This window comes from Triturus cristatus, chromosome 10 (assembly GCF_964204655.1).
Source record: "Triturus cristatus chromosome 10, aTriCri1.1, whole genome shotgun sequence".
Classification (NCBI taxonomy): domain Eukaryota; kingdom Metazoa; phylum Chordata; class Amphibia; order Caudata; family Salamandridae; genus Triturus; species Triturus cristatus.
Window position 1 is genome coordinate 1,131,399,153 of NC_140593.1, and position 25,483 is coordinate 1,131,424,635.

The 25,483-nt window shown below is 45.0% G+C and overlaps 1 protein-coding gene across 1 annotated transcript in view; it reads right to left on the minus strand.

Annotated features, from left to right (window-relative positions):
* The window catches only part of PKD1 (polycystin 1, transient receptor potential channel interacting), a 408,256-nt gene that overhangs the window by 78,016 nt on the left and 304,757 nt on the right, over positions 1–25,483 (minus strand). Inside the window, exons 22-26 of the mRNA XM_085629406.1 lie at positions 16,722–16,866; positions 12,912–13,511; positions 11,512–11,668; positions 2,922–3,174; positions 1,311–1,506 (exon numbers count right to left, since the gene is read on the minus strand). Coding sequence (XP_085485532.1) covers positions 1,311–1,506; positions 2,922–3,174; positions 11,512–11,668; positions 12,912–13,511; positions 16,722–16,866 — 1,351 coding nt within the window. The remainder of the gene's footprint in view (positions 1–1,310; positions 1,507–2,921; positions 3,175–11,511; positions 11,669–12,911; positions 13,512–16,721; positions 16,867–25,483) is intronic.

The following is a 25,483-nucleotide window of genomic DNA, read 5'->3' on the forward strand; positions in this document are numbered from 1 at the left end:
TGTGGTAGACAATAATCTGTCAGCAACAGACAACAATATCACGGTGGGCCGTGCTTCCAAAGTGATAAACTCTATTTGCTGAGCAGAAAATAATTTCTCAGTGATGGGCAACATTATCATGGTACCGCAATTTTCCAAGAGAGGGACAGCACTACTTTGGCAGGCAACACCACCACTGATCCACAGCATTGCCCTGGAGGGTGCGTCTCTGCCAGCTGTGGATACCATTATCAGGTCTTGAAATTCTTCCTTAGGGGTGGACATTTTTACCCTTGGTGTCAAATAATGAGCAGGTGATAGGCAGCATTATCATGGTTGCTACCTCTTCTGAAGTGGTGGTCAGCACTAGCATTATCCGACACAGCCATGGTGAACAATAAACCCACCTTGCCTACTCAAGAATAAATAGCTTTCATAGGGAGCAATGGACAGAGACACGCTGGATGCATTAATCCCAAACTAACATCTCCGTTACCATGGTGGGCATCCTTCAATAGTTGTTGAATTCAATGAAGTCATGGCATAGAGGACAACCTAAATGTGGGCTAAAGGGAAGAAGAATATACTGCTGGCAGAGTAATGAGAGCCTCAATTTCACTCACTAGTTAAGTACATCGTGAGATTCCAAGGGCTCAGTAGAAAAAAATGGCACCTCTATTGTGTCAGCACTTAAGCTAGCTGAAGTTGAAATCTTTGGTGAGTACAGCGCTCCTTGGCTCTGTCGAAGGGTACTTGACTGGGATGGAGGACGGAGGGTGCGTGGTCTTAGCTGGGAGTTTGAGTAGGCGGGAGTTGCTTCTTTACTTTGAAACCACTCATGAAGTGTTGCTTGGGAGTTCATGGGTAGAGTTCTTGGTTGACTGGAAGAGTGAGATGGGACAGATATTTCTTTACTTCAGCACAAGGAATGCAAGGTCAATTTGTTTAGTGGAGGGTTAAATATGCCTTCCACCCATGCAACTAGCCATAATCACACATTTGGGTGTTCACTATCTAGCCTCATACAACTTCCTTTAAATTAGAAGTCATGCTGTTTCTGTGATAAACCTTACCTTTAAAAAAAAAAAGTAATTGTGTGTCTATTTTGCATGCAATTTAGTTATCAAGAAGAAAGAAAAATCCATTTATGTAACCAAGAGACAGACAAGCAGCTGTCTTTGCGAGACCAAGTATCTGAGGGCCCTCATACCAGGAAAGGCCATATTCAGCAAGAGACCAATCCCATTCACCCTGCTCAGCGATCTGGAGACACAATCATACTTGGTACATCGCAATCCAAATGTATTTCCAAGGATGACTGAGAGACTTACCAGATCCTCTGCCCCATCCCGTCTTCACCAAGATCTCATACTTAAAGAAGCCGCTCTTGCCGCAGAACGGAATGACTCCCACCCTGTTCACATCGATCAGGTCCAGTTTGTGCACAATGAAGGCTGCCACAGAGTATGTCACAAAACAGACAGCGCACGTAAGAAGGACAATGTAGTTAATTCCAGGAGGAGGAGGCTGCAGAATAAATCACAAAACTATAAGTGAGATTGAACCCATGACATTAATACACTTCCAAATGGATGGTAACAACTATAATGGTCACTTAAAGAGTTAAATAAAATTGCTTGAACCAGTGACAATTTGTCCATTTGCATAACTATTCCAAAATACTGTGTTACTGAATCGCAATTTAGTTTTCTTGCAAACCAAAAAGCTTTTTTACGGTCGCAAATGGCCTGATTTTTTTTTATTGGACCTTTTGCGACAGCAAAAAGCGCTCATACATCTGGCCCTTTATAGGCTATGATTCCAAACCAATATGAATTATGGCTTTTATTTGGAAGCTGAAGTAAGAAGTGCTTGGCTAATTGGCAATCCTGCTCAGATTAGAAAAATGATCTGGGAATTTACAAACTTCCTTTAGATGTAAATGTTATAATGCAGTGTTTGGAGACTGGTCCTAGTAAGCCTTTCAGATATCTCAGTTTTTCATTAATTTCCATATCATAAGTCTACATTGTTCTGTAATGGAATAACCGTGTGAACCACTGAGTCAATCCTATTTTATTAAGAGGATTATCCTTTTCAATATCAGGTAATGAAAACATTTCTCACTAACACTATGGGCAGATTTGTTGGAGGGCAGTTGTGAGAGTCCCCTTTGTTCTGCTCTTCACTTTACCACCCTATTTTAAGGTGCTAAAAAGTTGTCTTATCAACATCAAACTTTCACTGGCTCTGCCATCATGTGGGTAGTGTAGAAGATGCTTAAAGTGATGTTGGACAAGTTGAGCAGTTTAGCAGTTTAGACCGGTCAGCCTGCCACATTTATAGCTTGGAGATTCCTTAGAAATCGCTATTAAGGAAACGCAATTCTTTAGCTTGATGTATGTGCCCCAATATGTCCAAGGATATTTTTAAATATACAGTATTTGATTGCAATTATTTGTAGATACTTAGAACTTACAATATATTGTGGATGCAGACAAATAGAAGATTGATTATGACTCTGAATAAGCTAAAATGTATACTGCAAGTAAGAGTATGTCTGTTTTTAGATTCTAGATTTTATTGTGGTGTTTTGTACTGTATGTTTATCAATTTGGACATTGTGGAGATAATGACACGTATTTTAAATATTTTAATAATAACACACTTTTTTCATATATAAAGGAAACAGTCATAATTGATAGTTCAGTTAATGAACAGTGAGAAGGAAAGTTGTTCAATGCATTCTGAATGATTTGACGATTAGTGGATGGTGAGTGGGAGCACAAAAGGTAAATTTGGTTGGTACTGCTTAGCACAAAACACTGAACCATCAATGCTGTTCTGAAAGGGGCACAGCGCTTCTAGCGGTCCGCCACTGTAGAAGACAATGAAAAACATGCTTTCCAGTTACCCTAAAGCTTACAAGTCTTTCTACTCACAGGGAATATGAAGTGAACCGAACTTGGGGGGACGAAGAGACTGGCTCCAAAAGAAGTGAGGTGGTGAGTCAGGCAGACCGCTTGCTCCGGTGAGGTGTCCGCCAATGCAGCCATGCCCTCGGTCTCCCACCTTTTCTCGTTCTCATTGAAGTACTGGCACAGGGATGTGTACAAGCCCACGGTCACCTCCACTGCAGACCAGCGATAGTGGTTGGTAATGTTCACATGATGTTCCTCTGCTGTACCTTCACCACTAAACAAGATCAAACCCACATAATTCCATTACTTATATAAACATTCACTTTACGCTATCATCCTGTGACTTTATATTTTGTAAGCAATTGTCTTCATCATTCAATTGTGATGAAATCTCAGTTTTAGGTTTTCACATAACCCATATATTAGCTCACTGGACACTACAATTACATCACTAGCATATATACACTTAAAAGTGGCATTGTTACGAGTCGCCTAGTGAAAGTGAAGTGGTAATTCTGGACCGGTACCTTACTGTTACTAGTTCGCTCTACCAAAAGACAATGCAATTACGAGTTTTGTGTCCTGAATGGCAAATAAGATGCAGCTCCCAGAAATTGTACCTGAATTCTGGGCCCTTCTCAAGTCACATATTTCACTTGCTTTTAACATGTGGAATATGTAACTGGAAGCAGAGGTGATATTTCCAGATGGGGTATTACTAGGTGTGGAATCTCTCGGATGTACTGCGTGGAATTCTGTACCCTGGAAAACTTTCACAGAAAAACTTTCAGAAACATCACTCCGTGCAACCTGTAATGACATCCCAGTGTTATTTATTGTCTTTGTTGGAATCTATCACTAACTAATGTCTCTTACAGATATATCGTTACACAAGTAACTTGTGCATCTGAAAGAGACACAATAGTGATAGATTCCTTACCTTAGAATACATACCCAAGCAATACCAACCCCGGTGGTGGGTCTGCGAAGTGAGATTACACCAGAAAGTCACGGAGAACTGAACGGCCAAAGAAGCCGTCTCTTCGGACCTGACTGTCAAGGCAATAGTGCTTAGTGAAATTATGCAACGAGGCCCAAGTGGCCGGCTGACAGATGTCTTGACGGGGGATACCACGTCCCAATGCTGTAGTAGCTGCTGTCGCCCTGGTAGAATGGGTTTGTAGCCCAACCGGAGGTTCCTTTTTAGCCAGAGAGTAACAGGCTTTAATGCACAAGACAACCCATCAAGAGATAGTTCGCTTGTGTACAGCCCGGTCTTTCTTGGCGCCCACGTAGCCAACAAAGAGCTGGTCATCCACCCGGAACTGTTGGGTGCGGTTGAGATAGAACGAAAGCGCACGTTTTGGGTCCAGACGGTGGAGCCTCTCCTCTTCTCTTGAAGGGTGCGGAGGCGGAAAGAAAGTGGGCAGAGTGACAGTTTGCCCAAGATAAAAGGCAGAGACTACTTTTGGTAGGAAGGAAGGACGCGGTCGAAGCACAACCTTGTCCGGATGAATCGCCAGGAAAGGAGGTTTACATGAAAGAGCCTGGAGCTCACTCACCCGTCTAGCGGAGGTGATGGTCACTAGGAAGACAGTTTTCAAAGTCAATAACCGCAAAGGACAGTTATGAAGAGGCTAAAAGGGAGCGCACATCAAGTATGTGAGAACCAGGTTCAAGTCCCATTGAGGCATCACAAAAGGAATAGGAGGGAAAAGGTGAGTAATGCCTTTGCGAAATCTATTGGCAACTGGGGACTTCAAAAGAGAGGGCTGATCAGGCAGCCTAAGAAAGGCTGAAGGTGCAGACAGGTAGCCCTTGATAGTGCCCAGAGCAGAGCCCTGCTGGGCCAAAGAGAGAAGGAACAATAGGACCTCAGAAAGAGGGGCAGCAAGAGGATCTACAGCTTTCGCTGTGCACCATGCCACAAATTTTTACCACCGACAGGCGTATACCGTTTTAGTGGAGGGACGCCTGGCTGCCAGAATTACATTACAGACTTCAGGAGGCAAGTCAAATGGAATCAGCTGCCACCGCTCAATCTCCATGCAAGGAGTCGGAGGCTGGACAGGTTCGGGTGGTGGACCGTCCCCTGTTGCTGCGACAGGAGATCCTCCCGAATTTGCAGTCGGATCGGTGGCGAATAGATCTAACAAAGGTTCTCCCCACTGCTGAAAGAGACCTTGTACCACCTCCGAGTGAAGACGCCATTCGTGATCCAACATGCATCTGCGGCTGAGTTCGTCCGTCCTGGCATTCAGTGTACCTGCCAGGTGTTGAACCACCAAGGAAATGCCTTGACGTTCCAGCCATGTCCAGAGACGCAGAGCCCAACGACCCCACCCCGCCCTGCTTTTTGCAGTACCACATGGCGGTGGTGTTGTCTGTGAAAACCTGCACCACTCTCCCCTTGACAGAGGGAAGGAATGCTTTTAGTGTAAGTAGGATCGCCCTGAGCGCCAAAAGATTGATATGGAGCTTGGACTCCGCCGGAGACCAGAGGCCTCCGATCTGCGCCTCTCCCATGTGGCCGTCCCATTCCAGGAGGGACGCGTCCGTCACTACTGTGTGCTCAGGTTGGGGAAGGGAGAGGGACCTGCCGCTGACCCAACGCTGGTTCGTGAGCCACAACTGCAAGTCCTGTGCAGTGCCCTCCGAGATCTAGACGTAGTCTGACAGGTTCCCCCGATGCTGCGTCCACTGGAACTTCAGGTCCCACTGCAGATCCCGCATTTGCCATCTGGCATGATAGATCAGCAGGATGCAGGAGGCCATGAGGCCCAGCAGCCTCAGGGTCTTCCTGACCGAAACCCAAGACCAGGGCCAAAAGATCAGAATCATAGCCCGAATGTCCCGGACTCGCTGTTCGGGAGGATAAACCCAAAACTGCACCGTATCCAGAACCGCTCCGATGAAGAGGAGCTTCTGAGAGGGAATCGGGTGCGACTTCGGCAGGTTGATGGAAAACCCCAGCAAATGCAGGAGGTCGGCCGCAGTCTTGAGGTGAGAGACCTTCATCAGCCAGTCATCGAGATAGGGGAAGACTGAAACCCCTGATCTGCGCAGATGAGCTGCGACCACCGCCATCACTTTCATGAACACCAGAGGGGCGCTGGTAAGGCCGAAAGGGAGCACAGTGAACTGAAAGTGCTCGAGGCCTACCATGAACCGTAGGTAACGCTGGTGGACCGGCAGGATGGGGATATGAAACCAAGCATCCTGCAAGTCCAATGCTTCCAGCCAGTCTTACGGGTCTAGGGCAGTCAAGACTTGAGCAAGCGTGAGCATCTTGAACTTCTCCTTCTGGACAAAGCGATTGACGTTCGGGAGGTCTAAGATAGGACGCAGGCTTTTGTCCTTCTTTGGAACCACGAAGTAGTGGGAATAACAACCACAACCACGACCTACTTCTGGCGTCGGAACGCGCTCGAAGGCCACCTTGGCCAAGAGGTCAGCAACTTCCTGTTGGAGAAGTGACAAGTGATCCCCCGACATGCGGTTGTACTGAGGTGGCATGGCTGGAGGGGTAGACTCGAAGGGGTGGGAGTAACCCCCGCGGACTATTTGCAGAACCCACCTGTCCGAGGGATTGGTGCGCCAGTGGGGAAGGTGATGGCGAATCCTGCCATCCACTGGCATCTGATGGGCCTGAAACACCGGACTAGGAAGGTTTTGAGGCGGCGGCAGGGGCGGTGGTGGATTGACTTGCACCACGGTGGTCCCACGTCCATGGCTGCGCTGAGACTGCGGCTGCGCAAGCTTGCGGGTCTGAAAGGAATGCGTTTGGGCGCCTCGACCCTGACCTCGAAAGGAGGACCCCGAGGGAGTACGCGTGGTGGCGAGACCCAAGGACTGGGCCTTAGCCCAGGAGTCCTTAAAGCGTTCCAAGGTGCTATCCGCCTTGTCACCAAAGAGGCATGTGCCAATAAAAGGCATGTCCAACAAAGTGTTCTGGACATCCCTGGAGAAGCCAGTAGTTCTGAGCTAAGCATTACGGCGTAGCGCCACCGTTATGGAAAGTGCCCTGCCGAGGGAATCGGCTGTGTCAAGCCCACAACGAATGGTAAATTTAGCAGCATCTCTTCCCTCGGTAATGGCCTGGGAGAGAACCGTCCATGCCTCCACAGGGCACTGAGGTAGCACCTGTGCCACGGTATCCCATACAGAATGGGAATAGCGGCCCAACGAGCACGCAGTATTCACCGCTCGCAACCCGGAACTGGCAGAAGTGAAAATCTTTTTCCCAAACTGCTCCAGTTTCGTAGACTCCTTGTCTGGAGGAGCAGAAGGGAATGCACTCGGCGAGGCAGATGCCTGGACAACCAGACTCTCAGGCGTCGGGTGCTGTGTGAGAAAGCTGGGGTCGCCCGGCGCAGGGCGATGGCGGCGTGCCACACCCTTATCTACAGGAACCCCTGTGTTAGGTTTGTTCCAGGTGCTCAACAGGATGTCAGAAAGCGCCTCATTGAAGGGCAGCAACGGCTCCGTGGATGAAGACTGTGGCTGAAGCACCTCGGTCAGGAGATTGGTCCTGATAGGCACAGAAGGGAGCTCGAGGTTAAGAGCCTCAGCCGCCCTACGCAATACCACTGAAAAAGTCCCAACCTCCTCCGTAGCCACGGAAGAAGGGGATAGTGTAACAGGGTGTGGAGAGAAATCCAGATCCACTGGACCCTCCATGTCGCCTTCCCATTCAGGCTCATCCTCGCATTGAGCTGCAAGATGGTCCTCCGACCCCTCCCAGTACTCCCCTTCATCCACCGGTTGTTGAGGAGGCCGGTAATGGAATCGGGGGGTAAGAGACTAATCCTGGATGGATCCGGAGGAGCTGGAGAAGCCGGAGCCTGCGCCGGCGCCGGGCAGGGCACCAGCGTAGCTGAGGCCAAAGGCGGCGGCACGGGGGCAGACCCACCCAACGGTTCCGCTGGGCCCAAAGGGGCAAACAAATGGCGCAAGGCTGACACGAAGGCCTGCACCTCATCCGAAGTCGCGTGTGGGTCTGGAAAGGGTGGGTAGGCCGCAGGCAACAACGGAGGCTCCAACGGAGCTGCGGGGGGGTGATCCCCCGCCCCCTCCACTGTGTCCCGCAACTGGTGGGGGGTAGAGGAAGAGCGACGTCGCTTCTTCGACTTTTTATGGCGCCTCGACTTACCTGTCCTCGATTCCAGCGAGCGATGTTGATGGCCCCCTGACCGGTCCCTCGACCTCCCACAGGAGCAGGACCTAGATCGGTGCGGAACCGATTGCCGGACCTCTAACAACTTTCGGGAACGCTCCCGCAAAGCTTTCGGCGCCATGGCCTGACAATAGGGGCACACCTCGGGTCATGGGCGTGCCCCAAGCAGAAGAGACACACATCGTGCGGGTCCGCTACTGACATGTTCCGATGGCAGGCCCTACAGGACTTAAAACCAGGCATCCCTACTGCACCAGGAGTCAAGTACTCGACAAAACAAGTTGTCAGAAACCAAGTTAAAACTTTTAACTATGGGTACCGCTCTCTCTTGAATCTGCGCTGCTGCGCGGAAAAAGAAAAGAACTGACGTCAGTGCACGTGGGCGAGTCTAAGTAGCTCCGACAACGTCATCTCGGTGGCTACGACGCCAGCGACGTACGCAGAGCCGTATGACAACGCCTACCGACGTGCAGGGGTACTGCTGACGAAAAGTTTCCGGATCCAGTCTGACACCTGGGGATATTCCAAGGTAAGGAATCTATCACTAACGTGTCTCTTTCAGATCTACTTCTCTGTGAAGCTTCCTACTTTTATGGTGAACCAGACGTTAAATATAGGGGCCTATTCACAGACTGCTTGTTGTAGTATATGAAGTAGTATTACAGCAGTACTACTCGAGTACTATAAAATGCTATTTACTAACCTATGGGCAGAGACCTCTGCTTCTGCCTCTCCTATCTTTTCTATGTGAAGATCTCTGCCAGTATGCTGGAGGCCTCTGCACTCACAAGCCTACGTTGTAGTAAATGTAAAAGGGACAAGGGGGAGTGGCTTGAAAATGGGAAATGCTTGCTACGAAATGGGAGGGGGATAGGGAAAATAAAGGAGCGGTATATGGAGGAACAGGCTACTACAAATATTCATCCGCAAAAGAGTCAGCCAATTGCTATTCACAAACTACACTTCTTTAGTGATTAAAACCCTAAAGGTGACAAAACATTAGTACATCTACTCCAGCCCAGCAGTGGAGTAGGTGAAGCACCACACAAGGCCACTCACATGTACAACGCACTCCCAAACAAAATAATGGAGGCAGGGATCTTAACACCCACACAAAATAATGTTAAATAAATACAATTAATTCAACTTTTAAAATATGTATATATTTGTTTCATGTTAATAATTATACATAATGGTTATTAAAAATTAATACAAAATATAACTATTAACAACATGTAATACCTATTAAATAAAAATAAAAATGTTACCGCAGTTGGGAATTGAAAAAAATATGTTTTTTAAGAAATATTTTAAAGTAAATACATTTATTTCAATTATTTATTTATTTCATGTGTTGATGTAATGTAGCACTTTCAATAGTTCTAGGTCTATAATAAATATTTTAATCCGTGAACAAGGCTCATGGCGATGAGCTGAAATGCGATGGGTTCATTACCCAATACAACTTAGTATTTGTTGGCACCTGCATCTGAGTCTCAGATGTTTTTCCATGGTAATATAAGGAGTTTGTGCTGAATTTATTAGACACCCATAACTGACATTTGGACCGTCTCGCTAGGGCCAGCAATTGAGACGAATGGGAGCCGCTAGAGTGAAAAAATCTTTTTTTTTTACATTTATATTTAAATTATTTAAGTATTATTTTAAACAGAGTAAACTTTAGTATTTTTCTTTCCACTTTCCACTGTGGCAGAGATCTTCACCTATGTGTCAAAAGTTACTAGTAGTAACGTTACGCTTGTAATCCTGTTGCAGGAGTTTCCACCAGGGGATGGAAACATATAAATCAAAACTTAGGTGTAAATATACACTCTGAAATTGAGAGTTGCAAAAAAAGTGTAGTTTACAGGGGTGCTGAAGTCCTTGGCCAATTGTAGAACAATCAGTCATCACTTTGTTTTAAGAAAAGAGCACTGGGGTCTGGTTAGCAGAGGAGAAAATCAGCATCTAGTAGCTAAAAAGGGGGCAAAAGGGTGAGGGGAACTGCAACAAAAACCCAGTTTCCTACACATATATATTAAATATGATCGGTTTGCTCCCCTGCAGGTACATTTAGCAATGTAGGAGATTTGGACTCTCTCATCCGATTTGTGATAAATCCTCATGTGTCTGTTACATTGAATCTTGCACTTGTCAGCCATTGACTTGTGGGTTAGACATTCAAGGTTACAGTGATTTGCATAAGTTCAGACAGATCCACTCTATTCCACTTATTTATGACTTTGATCCTTCCCTTTGATGTTCCGGTTTTGAGTGGGATGAGCTTGTTCGATAAGATTGAGATGTTGATTTTCGAATTAAGCTTTTGAGATTACGGGTATTCAGGGAAACTGTCTTTGTTACGCTGTAGGTTATCTTGAGATCCTAGGTTTTGTTTTCTGTATTAACGGACAGTGAAGGATTGCTAAAATTGATTGTTCTATGGAATGGACTGTGTGACAAAGATTGTGATTCAACTGAGTGAGTAAAAACTCCATCATGTCTGCCCGACACTAGTTGATTCAAACTAAAAGACATCCATATTTTTGCTTAAACTGATCTACTGCCTCAAATGTTGAAATACATTTATTTGCTTATTGTCAGCAGGTGAACAGCAGGTGAATAGATAATTCAAGGGATTTATCTAAGAATGAAGTGCTGCCACTTGACGGTAAGAGATCACTGCAGCATAGAAAGACAAAGTTAATTCTGAAGTTGGCAAACAGTGTATATGGGGAACAGAACTCCTATAACAGGAAGGTAAGTGCAGGTTAATTCAAATGGTATAATCCTGAGAAACACTGCCTTCTTGCCTTCATTTTGTATTTTGGTAAGATTTTGAAACACACTTAAAGGAGCATGCCAAAATGTGTAATTGAGATATGAACAAAGTTTATGTTAGTCTCACATTATGACCCTTGCTTTATAGTGGCACACTGTGAATACATGCCATTGGGCTAAATTGATATTGTTAAGGACCTTTCATACATGAACTGTATAACACTGGATGGTAGACTTTGGGTGAGGTTGGCAGCAGGATGGGGCAGTAACAGAGCTTTTAACTTAGCATTTATGATCCGTACAGGCTGGTTGCTAACAGGACGGATGTGGTATATCTCTGGATGACACTCTTCTCTACGACACTCCACTATGACACTCTATGTCATCTTATGCCACTCTATGCTACTCCACACCACTCTCCTCTATGCCACAAACCTTTAGCCATGCTGACCAGCAGCCACGCTGGTGTACAGCATGTCTAAAGCACATTGGCAAAGCCAATAGCTCTTGTACAGGTGAGATCTATTGACTTTGGTTGCGATGCTTGTTATTCTAAAGTGATGAACCAAGCGGCTTTGACACTGGAGAGATGAAGGGATGAAGGATGTGAATATTTCTTGCAAAGCAGAGATTACAAACATATACAACTCTTACCCAGGGAAGACTAAAAATGTGTAGAGTTTGTGATCAGATCCATGGAAATCTTCAACTCGAATCGTCTTCATGTCCGAGCAGTTGTACTCATTGGGGTTGGCAGACTCATGAAGGTATGCAGTGATAAAAGGCTCCTTCTCACTGTACAAGTAACGCTCTGGGTGAAAAAGAAAGGAGTTGGCATAAGCAACGTTCACAGTTAAGATTGATTCAGAAAAGGTCAGCATTTGTGGCTGTACGCGAGTATGCAAAGTGAATGAGAACCTTGTATTGAGTTCTAGAAGCATGCCAAACATTCATTAGGTTTTGTGTCTGTGCCTCTCTAGAGTTTGTGTGGGCTCTCTGTTATTGTGTGTTGGTGCATGCATACAGTCTAAGAGGGGTACAGTGAGATTCCTGGACTAAGTGTGTATGTGTTCTGGTGCTCAAACACTGATGCCTTTGAACTGGGCCCTGTAGGAAGTCAAGCGATAAACCCTCTAGTTGGTGTGTGTTAGTTGTAGAATCACATAACGGAGAGCTTTGTGTTGTGTATGTGTGTGTATCCCAACACAGACAAAGATAGAATACTGATCTATATTTCTTCTATGAAATTCACTGGTGTCGTTTAAACCAAATCAAGGATTTGGGTGAAGGGAAAGCAAACCTGCCTTTCATTTCAGAATATTGCAATATGTGACAATGCATGACCTATTGCTGTGATACAATACAAAAAGTGATACCGCACACCCTTTGACTGATTAAATCACAATACGTTTCAACAGTATCTGCATATCGCATTCAAATAAATAACTTCAACAGAAGTTGTGTAAAAGTGGGCCAAGGAGTCATAAAGCCGTCCAGGCTGCCTCCCCTTGTGGCCCCAAAATGATGCCCTAATTCATTGCCCTTATATCATGTACTGCGCCACACAATAACTGACTACCATTTTATCGATAGTTCCTTATTTCCTCTGTGGGCCATGGAGCATCACAGTAAGAGTAATATTTAGCACCCATTCAGTTAAATCTTCATTTATACACAGCTTAAGAGTGTTGAATTATCCCCCATAGGGTTTTTAGAACAGCAGCACACCCCCAAGTGGGGATGTATACCCTTACATCTATTTCCCCCATTCACCACCAGCGTCATTGAACAGTCACTGTAAGAAAACAACTCGGGAACACGTTTTCCTTCATCCCCACTTACAGCCCGCAGGCACCACTTTGAGAAATACAGTACCAGACTCCAAGGTACTTGTTTTCATTTCTTAACTTCTGGTCCCTAGTCAACTTCTGTATCCTATTACTAAGAAAAGTCATTTTAAGACATTATTGAGGCCACAACACCAATAACAAACTACAACATACTGAATAGACCCACTGAATGCCGCTTGCTTGATGAATCACAACAAGACTTACCATCTAAGACTTTATAAGTGACGCGTATGTGCAGACTGGCCTCTCGGTTTCCAACTGAAGTCTGAATAACCACGTTGACAGAACCTCTTCCCTCGATGGTGGTGTTCCCGGCTGTAATGTTGTTGTCCACAGTGCTGTTGGTAATCTTTACGGTGATGGCTTTCCCAGACTCCAGGCTTTCCACTGGGATCTGGGTCCCATTATGAGTGTGGAACACCATAGATGCTACTTTTGTGGAAACTGTGTAGTTGTGGATGAAGCCAAAGGGGAAAGGGTTAGACTTGAGTTCAAATATGACTTGGATAACATCGGGTTGGTCAGAGAAGGTGCTATTGAAGGCCTCTGGGATAGAGAACTGGCAGCCAGGCTTTTGGGAGTAACACAGCAGGTTCATGGGGTCGGACCGTTTGCCCTGCGCAACAATTTCACCGCCTTCCAGTTTGAGAGGCTCCTCGTTCAGCACCCGTCCCTTCATAAGTATCTGCATAAGGTCCGAGGAGAGGTTGTATGCTTTGGAAGCCACGGTAAGGGAGTGGGAGTTGCTGCAGACATCACCTGTCCTCAGAGCAGAGTCAGTGTTGACCAAGTGTATCAAGTCACCTGTCGGAACAAAAAAGTTGCAAAACATGTGTCATGTCAAGAAGAGTCATGAATTTAAAGGAGAAAGAGATGGGATAAGACCTACCTGGGAACTGGTAGGAGGTGTGAGTTGTGGGATATTGTAAAAATGGGGTGAGGAATAAATGGAAGTAAGAAAAGTGAAACAATTCACATTGGTGGAGTAAGAGAGGAAATCAGGAGAGGAATAGAGAGGTGGAGGGGAGTAGTAGAAATGGTTTGGTAGACAAGGAGAGTGTAAGATATATAGAGAGGGAGAGAAAGAGGCTGGGAGACAGGTTGTCAGGAGAAAGGTAGTAATAGAGCGACAAAGATAGCTAGATAAACACAGAAAATAGAGACAAACAAGGAGGAGAAGCAATATAAATAGAGAAAGAGGGAGATTGAGAGAAAGGGCAGGAAAGGGGAAGTGTGAGGGTGAAGTGGTGGAAAAAGAGATTGAGCAAGTGTGTGAGGTAATATTGCTAAAGAGGCAAAGGGACAGAGTTAGAACAAGGTATAAAGGGTTTGCAATATCATCAGTGTAAAGCTGGACGATGGATACAGGAAGGACCAGTAGGAGGAATGACTTGCAGGGGAGATAGGTATTTAAAAAGCAGTAGTGAGGAAGGTTTGGAAGAAAGAAACAAGTGACATGGTGCTGTAAATTAAGATAACACAGGTAGGAGACCCTTATGCTGAGGATATTCATTATGAGCATCTCTTTTTGCCCACATGGAGGCAAAGGTTGTAACCCCTCCTTTCCCCTCAGCCCTTACACACAGATGTGAGATCACATTAATTTAAAAGTACTTCACAGTGGTTTAAATAGAGCCATGTAGCTTGGATAGGTCTCTGCTATGCTCCTACATAAATGCACGCATGGGTCTTGTAACTTCAGAGACCATGGCAGGTGGGGCTGCATATGACATAATATCAGCAACGAATATGTGATGTTACAATGTGTGGTGTTACCACCCGGTAGGTAACAACACGGTTGTTACATCGTCCGTGTTGTTACCACGCATGGCATTACATCGCAAGTCGTTTCTACGACTTGCGCTAGATGGCGCGCTGGACTCAGGAACAGTATAAATTACTATTCCTACTCCAGTTAGTGCAACAGCAGGGAAGGTGTTGGATTTAAAATCCAACACATTCCCTGGTGTTGCACGCCACCTAGCGCAAGTCGTTGAAATGACTTGCGATGTAATGTCATGTGTGGTAACAATGCGGGCGATGTAACTTACGCGTTGTTATCAACCCGTGTGGCATTACCAGCGTTGTAAACACTGTCTCTCATCAGCAACTGGTCTAAGACAATAGCCTCTGGTGAGAAGAGACAACGATCCTTGAACTCAGCATTATACAGCTGCTCAGGGGTGGTGCCCATGAAGCGAGAGAGACAATATACTACTTATTTTCTACATGGCTGCATGCACTTTACCCTGCTAATTCCTTGTGGCACCCCTTTGAACAGTTATGCAGGCTTGTTGAGAGGCAGATATTGGACAACTATTCGCTGATATCGAGGTGTAGTGCCCATAAAGTGCGGGTGAAGGAAAATGGCTGAGGAAGAGCCGTATGAAATGTAGGAGGCTTTTAATGCTCAACATATAATAGACACAGCTGATCACTGTGGGCTCATAGGTATATAAAATTACTTTTAAGAACGGGATTTCCCAGAAACTAGAATGTGTAGTGGCAGTTATTTTTATTGAAAGTCTTTTAATTCCAAGCCAGCCTGATGTCAATATTGTAGTCTCTGAAAATATACTACTCTTTCCAAATGCAAACAACTCTAACATGATAATTCTCACCTACCGTGCACCAGGTTATTCAAGCAACATCGCTTTAGATTTTTGTGAATTAATTAGTTGAAGTTATGTTACCTGTGATTGTTTACTTCTTGCCGGGCACTTTAATTAGTACACAAAGGATATGGCAGCAGCAGAGGCCAAGAGAACCAAATATAAGCAAGCTACTATCTTCCCTAAATTGGGCACAACATGTTCAGGCTCCAACCCATGTGAAGGGTCATATCCTGGATCAAGTGTAGGCTTCCATTTTAAATGTTATGGGCCTCCAAATAGAACAACCTCAGTTTTCTGACCATTCTTTTATTAAGTGGAGGTTAGTTTCTTCACAGATGAAAACCATGCGACAAAAGATGAGGTCAGCTACTCTACAATGAAAGTCCATGAATCTGGAGGACATTATGACCTAAAAATGGCCCTGCGTACTCTCTTGCATCAGGCAGAAGAGCATGGTGCTCTTTTTAGTTCATGGTTAAATGAAACAAGGGTAAAATGATGAAACCAGCAGCCTCCTACCCATAATCAATCCGGATAGAATTCATATATGACTAAAATGTTGATGAGGCTTAAGATGGGGAGTAGGTTATGGAAGAACTGGATTAATATCAGTTAATTGATGGATGTAAGGCGAGCTAAACACCTCTCCAAGAAACACGGTCCTAGACTGGCATGGATGTTTGTCTGTTGCATACTAGTGAGATCTCTACTCTCCACATCTCAAAAATTGGATACTGAGAAATCGCCTTATCAAGAGAAAGAAGAATGTCAGCCCACTGCTGCATTCAGACAAAGGTATGACTGTCCATGTCCTTTAGCCTTCATCATGTCTAACCAGCACCAAAATGCAAGCAGACATGTGAACGGCATCAATGCTTTTGCATTTCACCATAAGAGCAGACATCTTTGAATCCATCAATATGGGTGTAAGGCAATCCTTCAGCAGAGATATACCCTTGGATAAGGAGAAGCAGCAATATCCTGTGGAATTAGATCAATTTTTCAGTGGGATGGAAAAAGAAAGGTAATTTTAAATGGAGGCCTCTGGGGTGGGACTCATCAAGGCAGGCATGTAGGTTAATAAAAGAATCTAAGTTTGAAAGGCAAGAAAAACTTGTTTTGGGTAAAATCTTATTTAGCCATACAAAGATCTTAGGGTTTTGGGCCATGTAGCTAAAGGGTGGCTCTCATTCTCTTCTTCTCACAGAAATCAAAGACATTTAAGTTAATTCAGTTCCTATCACTACTTTTACACATGGTTTAATTGTCATTGCTGATGTTGCTTCTGTTCCGACATTGCTGATCAAGTGAAATTAAGTGGATTTTCCCTGCAGAATGGGGACCATCTGCATCCTAACTTGAGCACGCGCATCTGGTTTGTCATTCTAAGCCCACTCACCCATTATGTTCAGAATGTTGTCGGCAATGGTGGTGGGAGTCATTGTGCCCTGTGTGGTCTCATTCTGGAGAATGTCCATCATGGCTTCCATTTTGCTTAACGTTCTCCTTTGGCAGGATCCGCACACATGCTCCTCACTGGCAACCTGCAATCGGATACACAAGGCAATCTTACTAGCGCCCCAGCTGAAACAACAGTGAGCCACTGGACAATGCTCACATCTGACTGAGCTGACTTGGAAATAGTTATGCTCTGTTAGATTGAGGGAGGCTCTCTGATTGTGCAGATGCACTTTTGTGTATTCTGCTTGAATGCTGCCATTGAATAGTTCCTGCCGTTCAGTGTCTTGCACTGAAACTGCTTTACCTCACACCTCAATGCATCGCAGACAGACTTTGTCTATACAGAGTAGCAGCGGAAACACAATACCCACACAATCAAAAATTGTACTGGTCTATGTTACAAATGCAAACATCGGCCAGGCTAGGTTGAATCCAGTTGCAAAGTGAGCAAGGGACCCATGTCTGGGCATACCCTGCCAAATTAGGGCGAACAAAGCAAACACAAAGAGATGATGGACTGAACGCTGAAACTTATCAGACACTCACCCCCAGTCACAGAGATGTGTTGAATTCATCATCGTTCTATAACTCACTTCGCCACCCCAGTTCAGACCCAGCCAAATGCAAATCAGTCAGTAGGTCTCTTGCTCACTTTGCCACTGGATTCAAGCTAGCCTGACTGATGAGGGGTGTTACCCTGAAACCGGTTCCATGATGCTTTTTTCTGGTCCAGGGACCACCTGACTTCGCAGTTCGGGCTGCACTGTTCCCATGAGGAACAAGGTCAAGACTGATTTGCATATGACTAGGTCTGAACTGGGATGGCGAAGTGAGCTAAAGAACGATGATGGATTCAACCCAGATCTGAGACTGGGAGTAAGTGCCTGAAAAGTTTCAGCGCTCCGTCCATCATCTCCTTGTGTTGACTCTGTTTGCCCTAAGTTGGCAGGGTATGCCCAGATGTGGGTCCCTTGCTCACTTTGCCACTACATTCAAGCTAGCCTCGCTGATGAGGGGTGTTACCCTTAAACCGGTCCCCAGATGCTTGTTTCCGGTCCAGGGACGACCTGGCTTGGCAGTTCAGGCTGGACTGTTTCCACGAGGCACAGGGTCAAGACTGATTTGCATATGGATGGGTCTGAGCCTGGGTGGCAAAGTGGGCTAAAGAACGATGATGGATTAAACCCAGATCTGTGACTGGGGTGAGTGTCTGAAATGTTTCAGTGCTCTGTTCATCATCTCCTTGTGTTTCAATGTTGAATATGACCAAATTTGGATTGAAGCTACAACAGACTAAACTCCTGCTACCAAGAAGTGTGACTGTTGTGACTGCTAAAAGCAATCCTAAATATAAAAATCCTAATTTGTCTGGAGCACACAAACAGTGTTAAGAAAAACAATATTATACATGTAATTAGGACATTTTTAAAAGTTTTCATTCTGACGCAAAATTCAAAATTACAGTAATCCACAAAGAGGTGTCTTTACACTCCAAAGAAATAAAATAAACAAAAAATTGAAGACTACCATAACTGCAACGTTAAGGTGCCTGGCAGGGTCACTGTCCCCTTCGAGTGAGCACTTTCTTTCATTCAGATTCCTTGATGCTACTTGCACTGTCTTAAACCTTATTGAAAACTACATAATAACCAACATTCTTCTTCCCAAACTAAATCCATGGCATGCCTCTGACCCATGTCAGGTCAGGTTTGCAGACGTCCAAGAAATTCTAGAAAGGATAATGGACATTTTGGCACATCAGAGACCAGAGAAGAACATCTCAGGTCATTCTGGCTGTTTTAACGCTACCCCTGCTAGTCATAAAATAAAATATAAGAAATTTGAGGCAGTTTGGCAAAATAACTTTCAATATGGAGTGCAGATTAGTTTACACACCAGCCAAGCATCAAATTACTTTTTGTGTTGCTACTGGACTTTTTTTCATTCAGAGGACTTATGACTCAGAACATAATCGACTGAAAATTCTATGTATCATTCACAGATGTCTTATTCTTTAGAATCGACCCTACCAAAGGGATTGCAAGATACTGGTTGTTTTGATGAGGTGGGGCAAGCTTGTAAGCAAGGGCTGTAAAAATTGAATTAATGACATGGCGTACACACTGAGAACTGAAAAAAGCTGGTCAACCTTATTTTACTTAATATGTGGAATCATCTTCTGCCAAAGCCAGGAGTCACATCTTTGGGTCACTCCTGTTCCCCAACTCTTGAAAAAGCTCTGAGTAGGAATGTATTAACCGTGTTGGACCTGCGGTTACTGTGAAACTCTCGTTCAACAATAAATCTAATATAGACCTCAATGGTCTAGTAGACAAGAATGTAGTTCGACTTTCACTTTCATTTCAGACGTGACAACACAGACTAATTTAGTTATTTGTACAATTTTCAACATTCAGTTTTGCAAGATTCCCGAATTCTTTCTTTTTCTGTTTCATGTTTAAAATAAGATCCTTTTAGGAAATCCACCTTTACTGCATTATCACTCCAGATTTTTCGCTTTTTGCTGGACCCTATTTATGCTGATTTTAAACCTCTGTGCATGTTAGCCCTGCTAACCAATAGTAAAGTGCCTGTACTCCTTCTCTGGACATGGTTAAATTGTCTTATTTCTAATTGGAACCTTTAACTTGCCTATAAATCCCTAGTTTATTGTGCACCCAGGGACTGGAAGTTAAAATACCACTTATAGACTGCAGCACATACAGTGGCAATGAAAACATGGCCTGAGGCTAACCCTGTGTAGCCTGACTGGACAGATGACTCTCTTCATTTGCATATTAGTAAATCACCTCCATGTAAACTGTATAGCCCGCCAGGTAGTGTGCATGGTATTTAAAAGTGGGACGTGCAGAAAATTAATATTATCATGTCCCCACAGTGACGAGGCCCAAAAAGCAATTTTTTCTATTGGAGGCATAGCTGTCTCACATAAAGTGCAGATTGAATTGAATTGAAAAGTATTTATAGAGCGCCTGGTTACCCATGGGCATCCCCGCGCTAAAAGGACATTCAATTCCAGCAAAAAGTTTCAGGGAAAAAGTAATGTTTTTAGTTGTTTACGGAAAATAGAGTGGTTGTTTTGTGAGCGGATGTGGATGGGGACAGAATTCCAAAGCTTAGCACCACAGTAGGAAAACCTCCGACCTCCACATCTGGTGCGTTTTATTCTAGGTACTGTCAACAGATGTTTACCCTCCGATCTTAGTGTTCTCTGAGGGAGATGAAGGTGTATCATGTCCTCTATCAGCGTAGGACCTTTCCCAGTCAAAGATTTTTGAATGATACACATAACTTTGAATTTAATCCTCTCATGAACGGGGAGCCAGTGTAATGAGGAGAGTGCCGGCCTAGCAGATAGACGTTTGGGGATGTTTAGCAAAAGTCGAGCTGCACAGTTTTGTACGATCTGTAGAACTTTAATGGTGGATAACGGGGCCCCCAAGTAAATGGCATTTGAGTAGTCCAACCTGGACAGAATGAGTGCCTGCACCATTATTCTACTAGCCATAAATGGAAGCAAAGGGAGAATCCTCCTGATCATTCGCAGAAGGCCATAGCAGGTACCTGCAACCTTTCGAGCTTGTTCCTTAAAATAAAGCTTGGTGTCGAGCATAATACCTAAGCTTTTTATACTTTTTTTTGGGATGGGCAAGGGTCCAAGGCTGATTGGCCACCAGGGTTCTACGGATAAGGAAGTAGCGTTTCCAAGAAGCATAACCTCTGTTTTAGCCCCATTGAGCTTGAGGTACGATGCTTCCATCCAGTTAGCCACTCTCTTCAAGCAAGCCGTAAGTTCCCCTCCTGAGTTGGTATCATTGTTCAAGGAAACGACTAGCTGAGTGTCATCTGCATATGTGACAATATGCACCCCAAACGGGGTGACAATACTTGCCAGTGAACTCAGATAGACGTTGAACAACGTAGGGCTTAATGCAGAGCCTTGAGGTACTCCGCATGAGAGCGGTACTGGATCAGAGACGCAGTCATCCAAGAATACGGAGAAGACTCTGTCTTCCAGAAAAGAACTGAGCCATTTCACTACCGTTCCCCTTATCCCGATGTCTTGGAGTCGTTTAATTAAAAGTGAGTGGTTCACGGTATCGAAGGCTGCGCTGACATCTAGCAGAATAATTGCAGCGCAGCCTCCGCAGTCTAGGATCTTCCTAGCTTCTTCCACAACTGACAAAAGCGCAGTCTCGGTGCCATGTTTTGCCCTAAAGCCAGTCTGTGAAAAATGCAATAGAGCATTATTTTCAAGAAAGTTCGATAGCATCGAGTTAACATATTTCTCAGCAATTTTACAGACACCAGGGAGTAAAGATATGGGACGATAGTTTGACCAATCTTCCATATCTATGTTGGGCTTTTTTAACAAAGCCCAACCATTGCCATTTTCCATAACGGAGGAACAATCCCTGTTTGAAATGACGCGTTAATTAATCCAGCCAGAGCTGATAAGATTGTCTTTTTAATCTTGAAAAGGGCAGTAGGAGGGGCAGGGTCAGCCGGGGAGCCAGATTTAAGATGGGTAAGAATTCCCTCTATCTCCAGTTCGTTTGCCAGCGGAATTTCTACCAAGAGAGGTTGTTCTGTCCCTACCTCTGATAGATCTGACCAATCAGTGTCTTTCTGCACCGGGAAGGATTTATAAATAATTTGGACTTTTTCAGCAAAAATGTTTGCCATTTGGTTGCACCAGGATTGAGCATTCTCCCGGATGGTTTCCTCCAAATAACAATACTGCTAACTCAGGCAAGGGACTAGCTAGAACAATAATAGAATAACTATTTTCAAAAGTTATTAAAAATCCATTTCAAAGTAAAGGTTTTTTAAAAATAAATATTAAGGAAAGGTAACTTTTAGAAAGTTACCATTTTCCTGCCTGAAGTTCCTGGAGGCTAATGTTAATTAGCTCTCCAGCTTCTACGAGCCTTCGCTGAGCCTTGATTAGGTGTGAGATGCCTTCCAGGCGCAAATAATATGCAGACCTGAATGGGAAGAGATAACTCCTCAGAGCTCAACAGAATATGCGGGGTAGGGGCTGTGGGCCTCATTTTGACAACCCAGTGTCAATTTCTGCTTGACAGGTCTGTTGAGCCACACATATCATTTGGGGCAAACTTGAAAGGGTGCCAAGACAATTCTTGTGAATCCCCTGTTTTGTTGCTGAAGGTCCCTGCTTTTGTCCTACCAGACTTCTGTCTCTGGGTTTGTTGTGGATACAGTGACTGCTTCAAACTTTATTTCAGTGTCAGATGTGGGAAGACCAAGTTTAGTGTGACCGAATACCTTCTCCATCTTGCTAATGCCCTGACACATTGCATTTTGGGCATGTTTGCAGCAAGGCAAACAGGAACTAATGCAAAAGTAGGTAGGTAGGTCTGGGAACCTTCAGTCCACTTGTCAAAGAGGTACTAGAAGGGCCTTAGGGAGTCCCCCACTCAGAGGCTGGTGTATCATAGAAAGCTAGCCTCTCACCCAGCCTTCCTCAGGACACTTCCTGGATCTGTAGAAGATATGAAGAGGACCGGACCTGCTGTCTGTAACCAAAGAGGAACCTTGAAGGATGGGCCTGGCACCCTCATGTACGCAGGACAAAGTAGTGGACTTACAGGGTCTTGTGTGGCTACAGGGAGGCAAAAAGCTGCAGAAGGCCTTTTCCTGGAATTACAAAGCTGACCACTGGCACCTGAACTGTACCCTTCTGTTGACATCTACCTGTCACCCTCTGAGGCTCTAAATGCCTCCCCTGAGGTCCTGCTGGTCTTAGAAGTATATCCTGTTGTTGGTTGGAAATGGAAGGAATAAGTCAAAAGGTAAGATCTTTGACTAGTGAGAGCCTGGATGGTCTATCCGACCCGTTCTGGTTAACCGCAATCATAGACTATCATTGGCACTTTCTGCTTTTTGGTGCTATTTTTACTAATTTATTTAAAAAATTGAGATCTCTGGTTCCTCTTACTGAGTTTTTGTCATTCTGGTGTCATTTTGTTTACTATATTTTATGCTACGTTCCTAATTTTGGGATTTTTATTGCTTAGTGTTTTTTGACTTTGTTGCTGTGATGGTAGTGCATAAATACTTAACATATTGCCCTTGGATAAGCCGGTCTGCTCTGTCCCATAGCTAGCCTGACAAGAGCTGTGATTATTCCTTGAGGTGGGCAGTCACCTACCCCAAAATATAATCCAGTTTCTCACAATCCTGATGCGGAATATCATTCCGTGACATCTGACTCTCCACACACAAGTCAATTACATGCAGAACAGTGCCACTGTGAAGGATTTTATCCTGTGCTGTGCTATGCTGTGCTGACTGACGGCTCCTCTTTCAGCTTGGTTGCCTATTAGTAAGACCATTCACATTTGTTAACTACACAACGCACTCTCTTTCACGCATGGCACTCTACCAAACCGTCCACTCACACACTGCACATTGTACATTCTTGAAAAACATGCACACGCTCTTACCAAAAACTGGATTCTCTTACCAGAATACTGAGCAATCTAATAACATTCAGTAAATTGCACTTGCTTATAACACACAACACAACCCCTGTATCACATACTTGTGTAACAAACTGTACAACATCATCTGTCTCTAAGCACACAAGGCTCACTCTTACCGCACATTATTTAAAAACAAAGCGCCCCCTTGTGTTGCACACTGCCTTCTAACACAACGCACATTTTCTTCAAACACAGTCATGCTCTGAGCCGAAATCACAGACCCATTTTCTTGTGTAAATTTAAACGTGCCCAGTGTAACTGGCAATGCGCTATTTTAAGAGCAAAGATGTTAATTATATGTGGCAAATTATGTACGCTTTACACACTCAGAGATTAAACACAGATTCAAAGAAGTGGGCCTGTTTAAGGAAGTGTGAGAGGACTGTTCAGAGACATGTAATGCAAATATCTGATAACCCTCGGAGTACCAGTTTTGAGGATACTGCTAAACATAATTTATGGGGAGTGGCCAAGATGGCGACGAAACAGTACGTGTGTGTTAGTCTCTCCATCTGTACCGCGCGGAAACCTCCCCGCCGCCCCCGTTACAGACACACTTCAGTGGGGCTCGATATTAGTAAGGTGCAGGTGGGTACTCGGACACCCCCACTGGAGTGAGTGCGACTCCGATGGCACACATTGGAACGAAGAAAAGAAGGACGGGTTTGGGCCCGAGGTCGGACAGCGTGGATCCGGCCCAGAGGTGCCTACAACGGCCGAGAGCCTCAGAAGAAGGGGGAGGTCTGGCCCCCCCAGGGGAAACTCAACACCGCACCACATTAGCACTCAGGGACTGCCACCGTGGTTTGGGAGCAGTAGCGGATCGACTTCCCCAGGCGAGACAGACCACGGAACGGAGCAGGCCTTCGTGGACGTTGATGAGCAGAGGCACGAGACATGCACAGAAATGCCGCCCACCGTCCCTGATCACCAGAAGGTGCGGTGAGTGAGAGGGGTGCTGCACTCAGGGGCGGCTCTAGGCTCATGGTGGCCCTGTGCAGGGAGCGTAGATAGGGGGCCCCGGAAGAGGGGGTCCGGGCGGGGCGGAGCTCAGGAAGGTGTTTTATTAAAACGTCCAGAAAAGGATCAACATCTGAGTCACTGCAGCCTGGGTAAGATGGTGCATGCAGAACTATATTATTGTGTATCTTGGACTCTAATCTCATAAAGAGATTAGTAGTGAGTGTTTAGAAATAAATACATATATTTTATATATACCTTGTGTGGATCTCCTTTCATTTAGTAATTCAAGAGGTTATAATCTGGTAAACCAAGCTGCTTCACACTCCTTCAAGACTAAGCCTGGAGGCTGCTCTCCATAGCTACCACTAGGATTGCTTTCAATAAAGGTTGTCTTTAACCAAATCAATAAGGGTTGTTTGGACTGGTACAAGGTGCCCACTATAACTAGTGGACAGCATATACCAGGCCAACTTCTCACAATCTGCATGGTACATGTTCTTTGCAGCGGGCACATTAACCCTCTGAGCTACCTTTCCATGAATCAAAACTTCCACTAGACAAAATGATCTCTCTCTAGGAAGAACATTAAACACCAGAGTCATCATGACATTTTTATTGTTGCCGAAAATTGCTGGAGGCCAGGAAGGAGGCAGCAAGCACTTTTAAAACCTTAATATACTTGCAAACATAATGCCTCCACCCAAAGTCAGCACCCGGTGCAGTCACATCGGTTGCACTGCCATAGAGCTGCCACTTCTCAAGTGTCCTGTGACCTCAGTGACAGTCACTGTTGCTCTAGGGTGTGCTGCTTCATAGGCCTGTCTGCAAGACTTGAGGTGAACTTCAGTATGGATTGTGGTGGACAAACCTTGAAGGTTAACCCACACTTGCCACTGCTAGGGTCCACCTGCTGGTGCTAAGACACCAGCGCTTCTAAGCTCTTGCGAAGCCTTCTAAGGCCTAGCATGGGAATGTGCTCCCTCATGAGAGTGGTCAAGTGGACTGGTCATTAAGGCTGAACCTGGTTCCCCAGTTCTAAATTAAGCAGCTCTGGTCATAGTGCTACATCCTCTCCTCTCCCCCCACTGAACACCATACTGTCCCACTGAGAAACTCACATTGCCTTCAACTACAACCCAATTGCTGCCAACAATAAACACCTGGATGCGGCTCAATTTAAATGATGCACTAGACAAGAGCAATATGC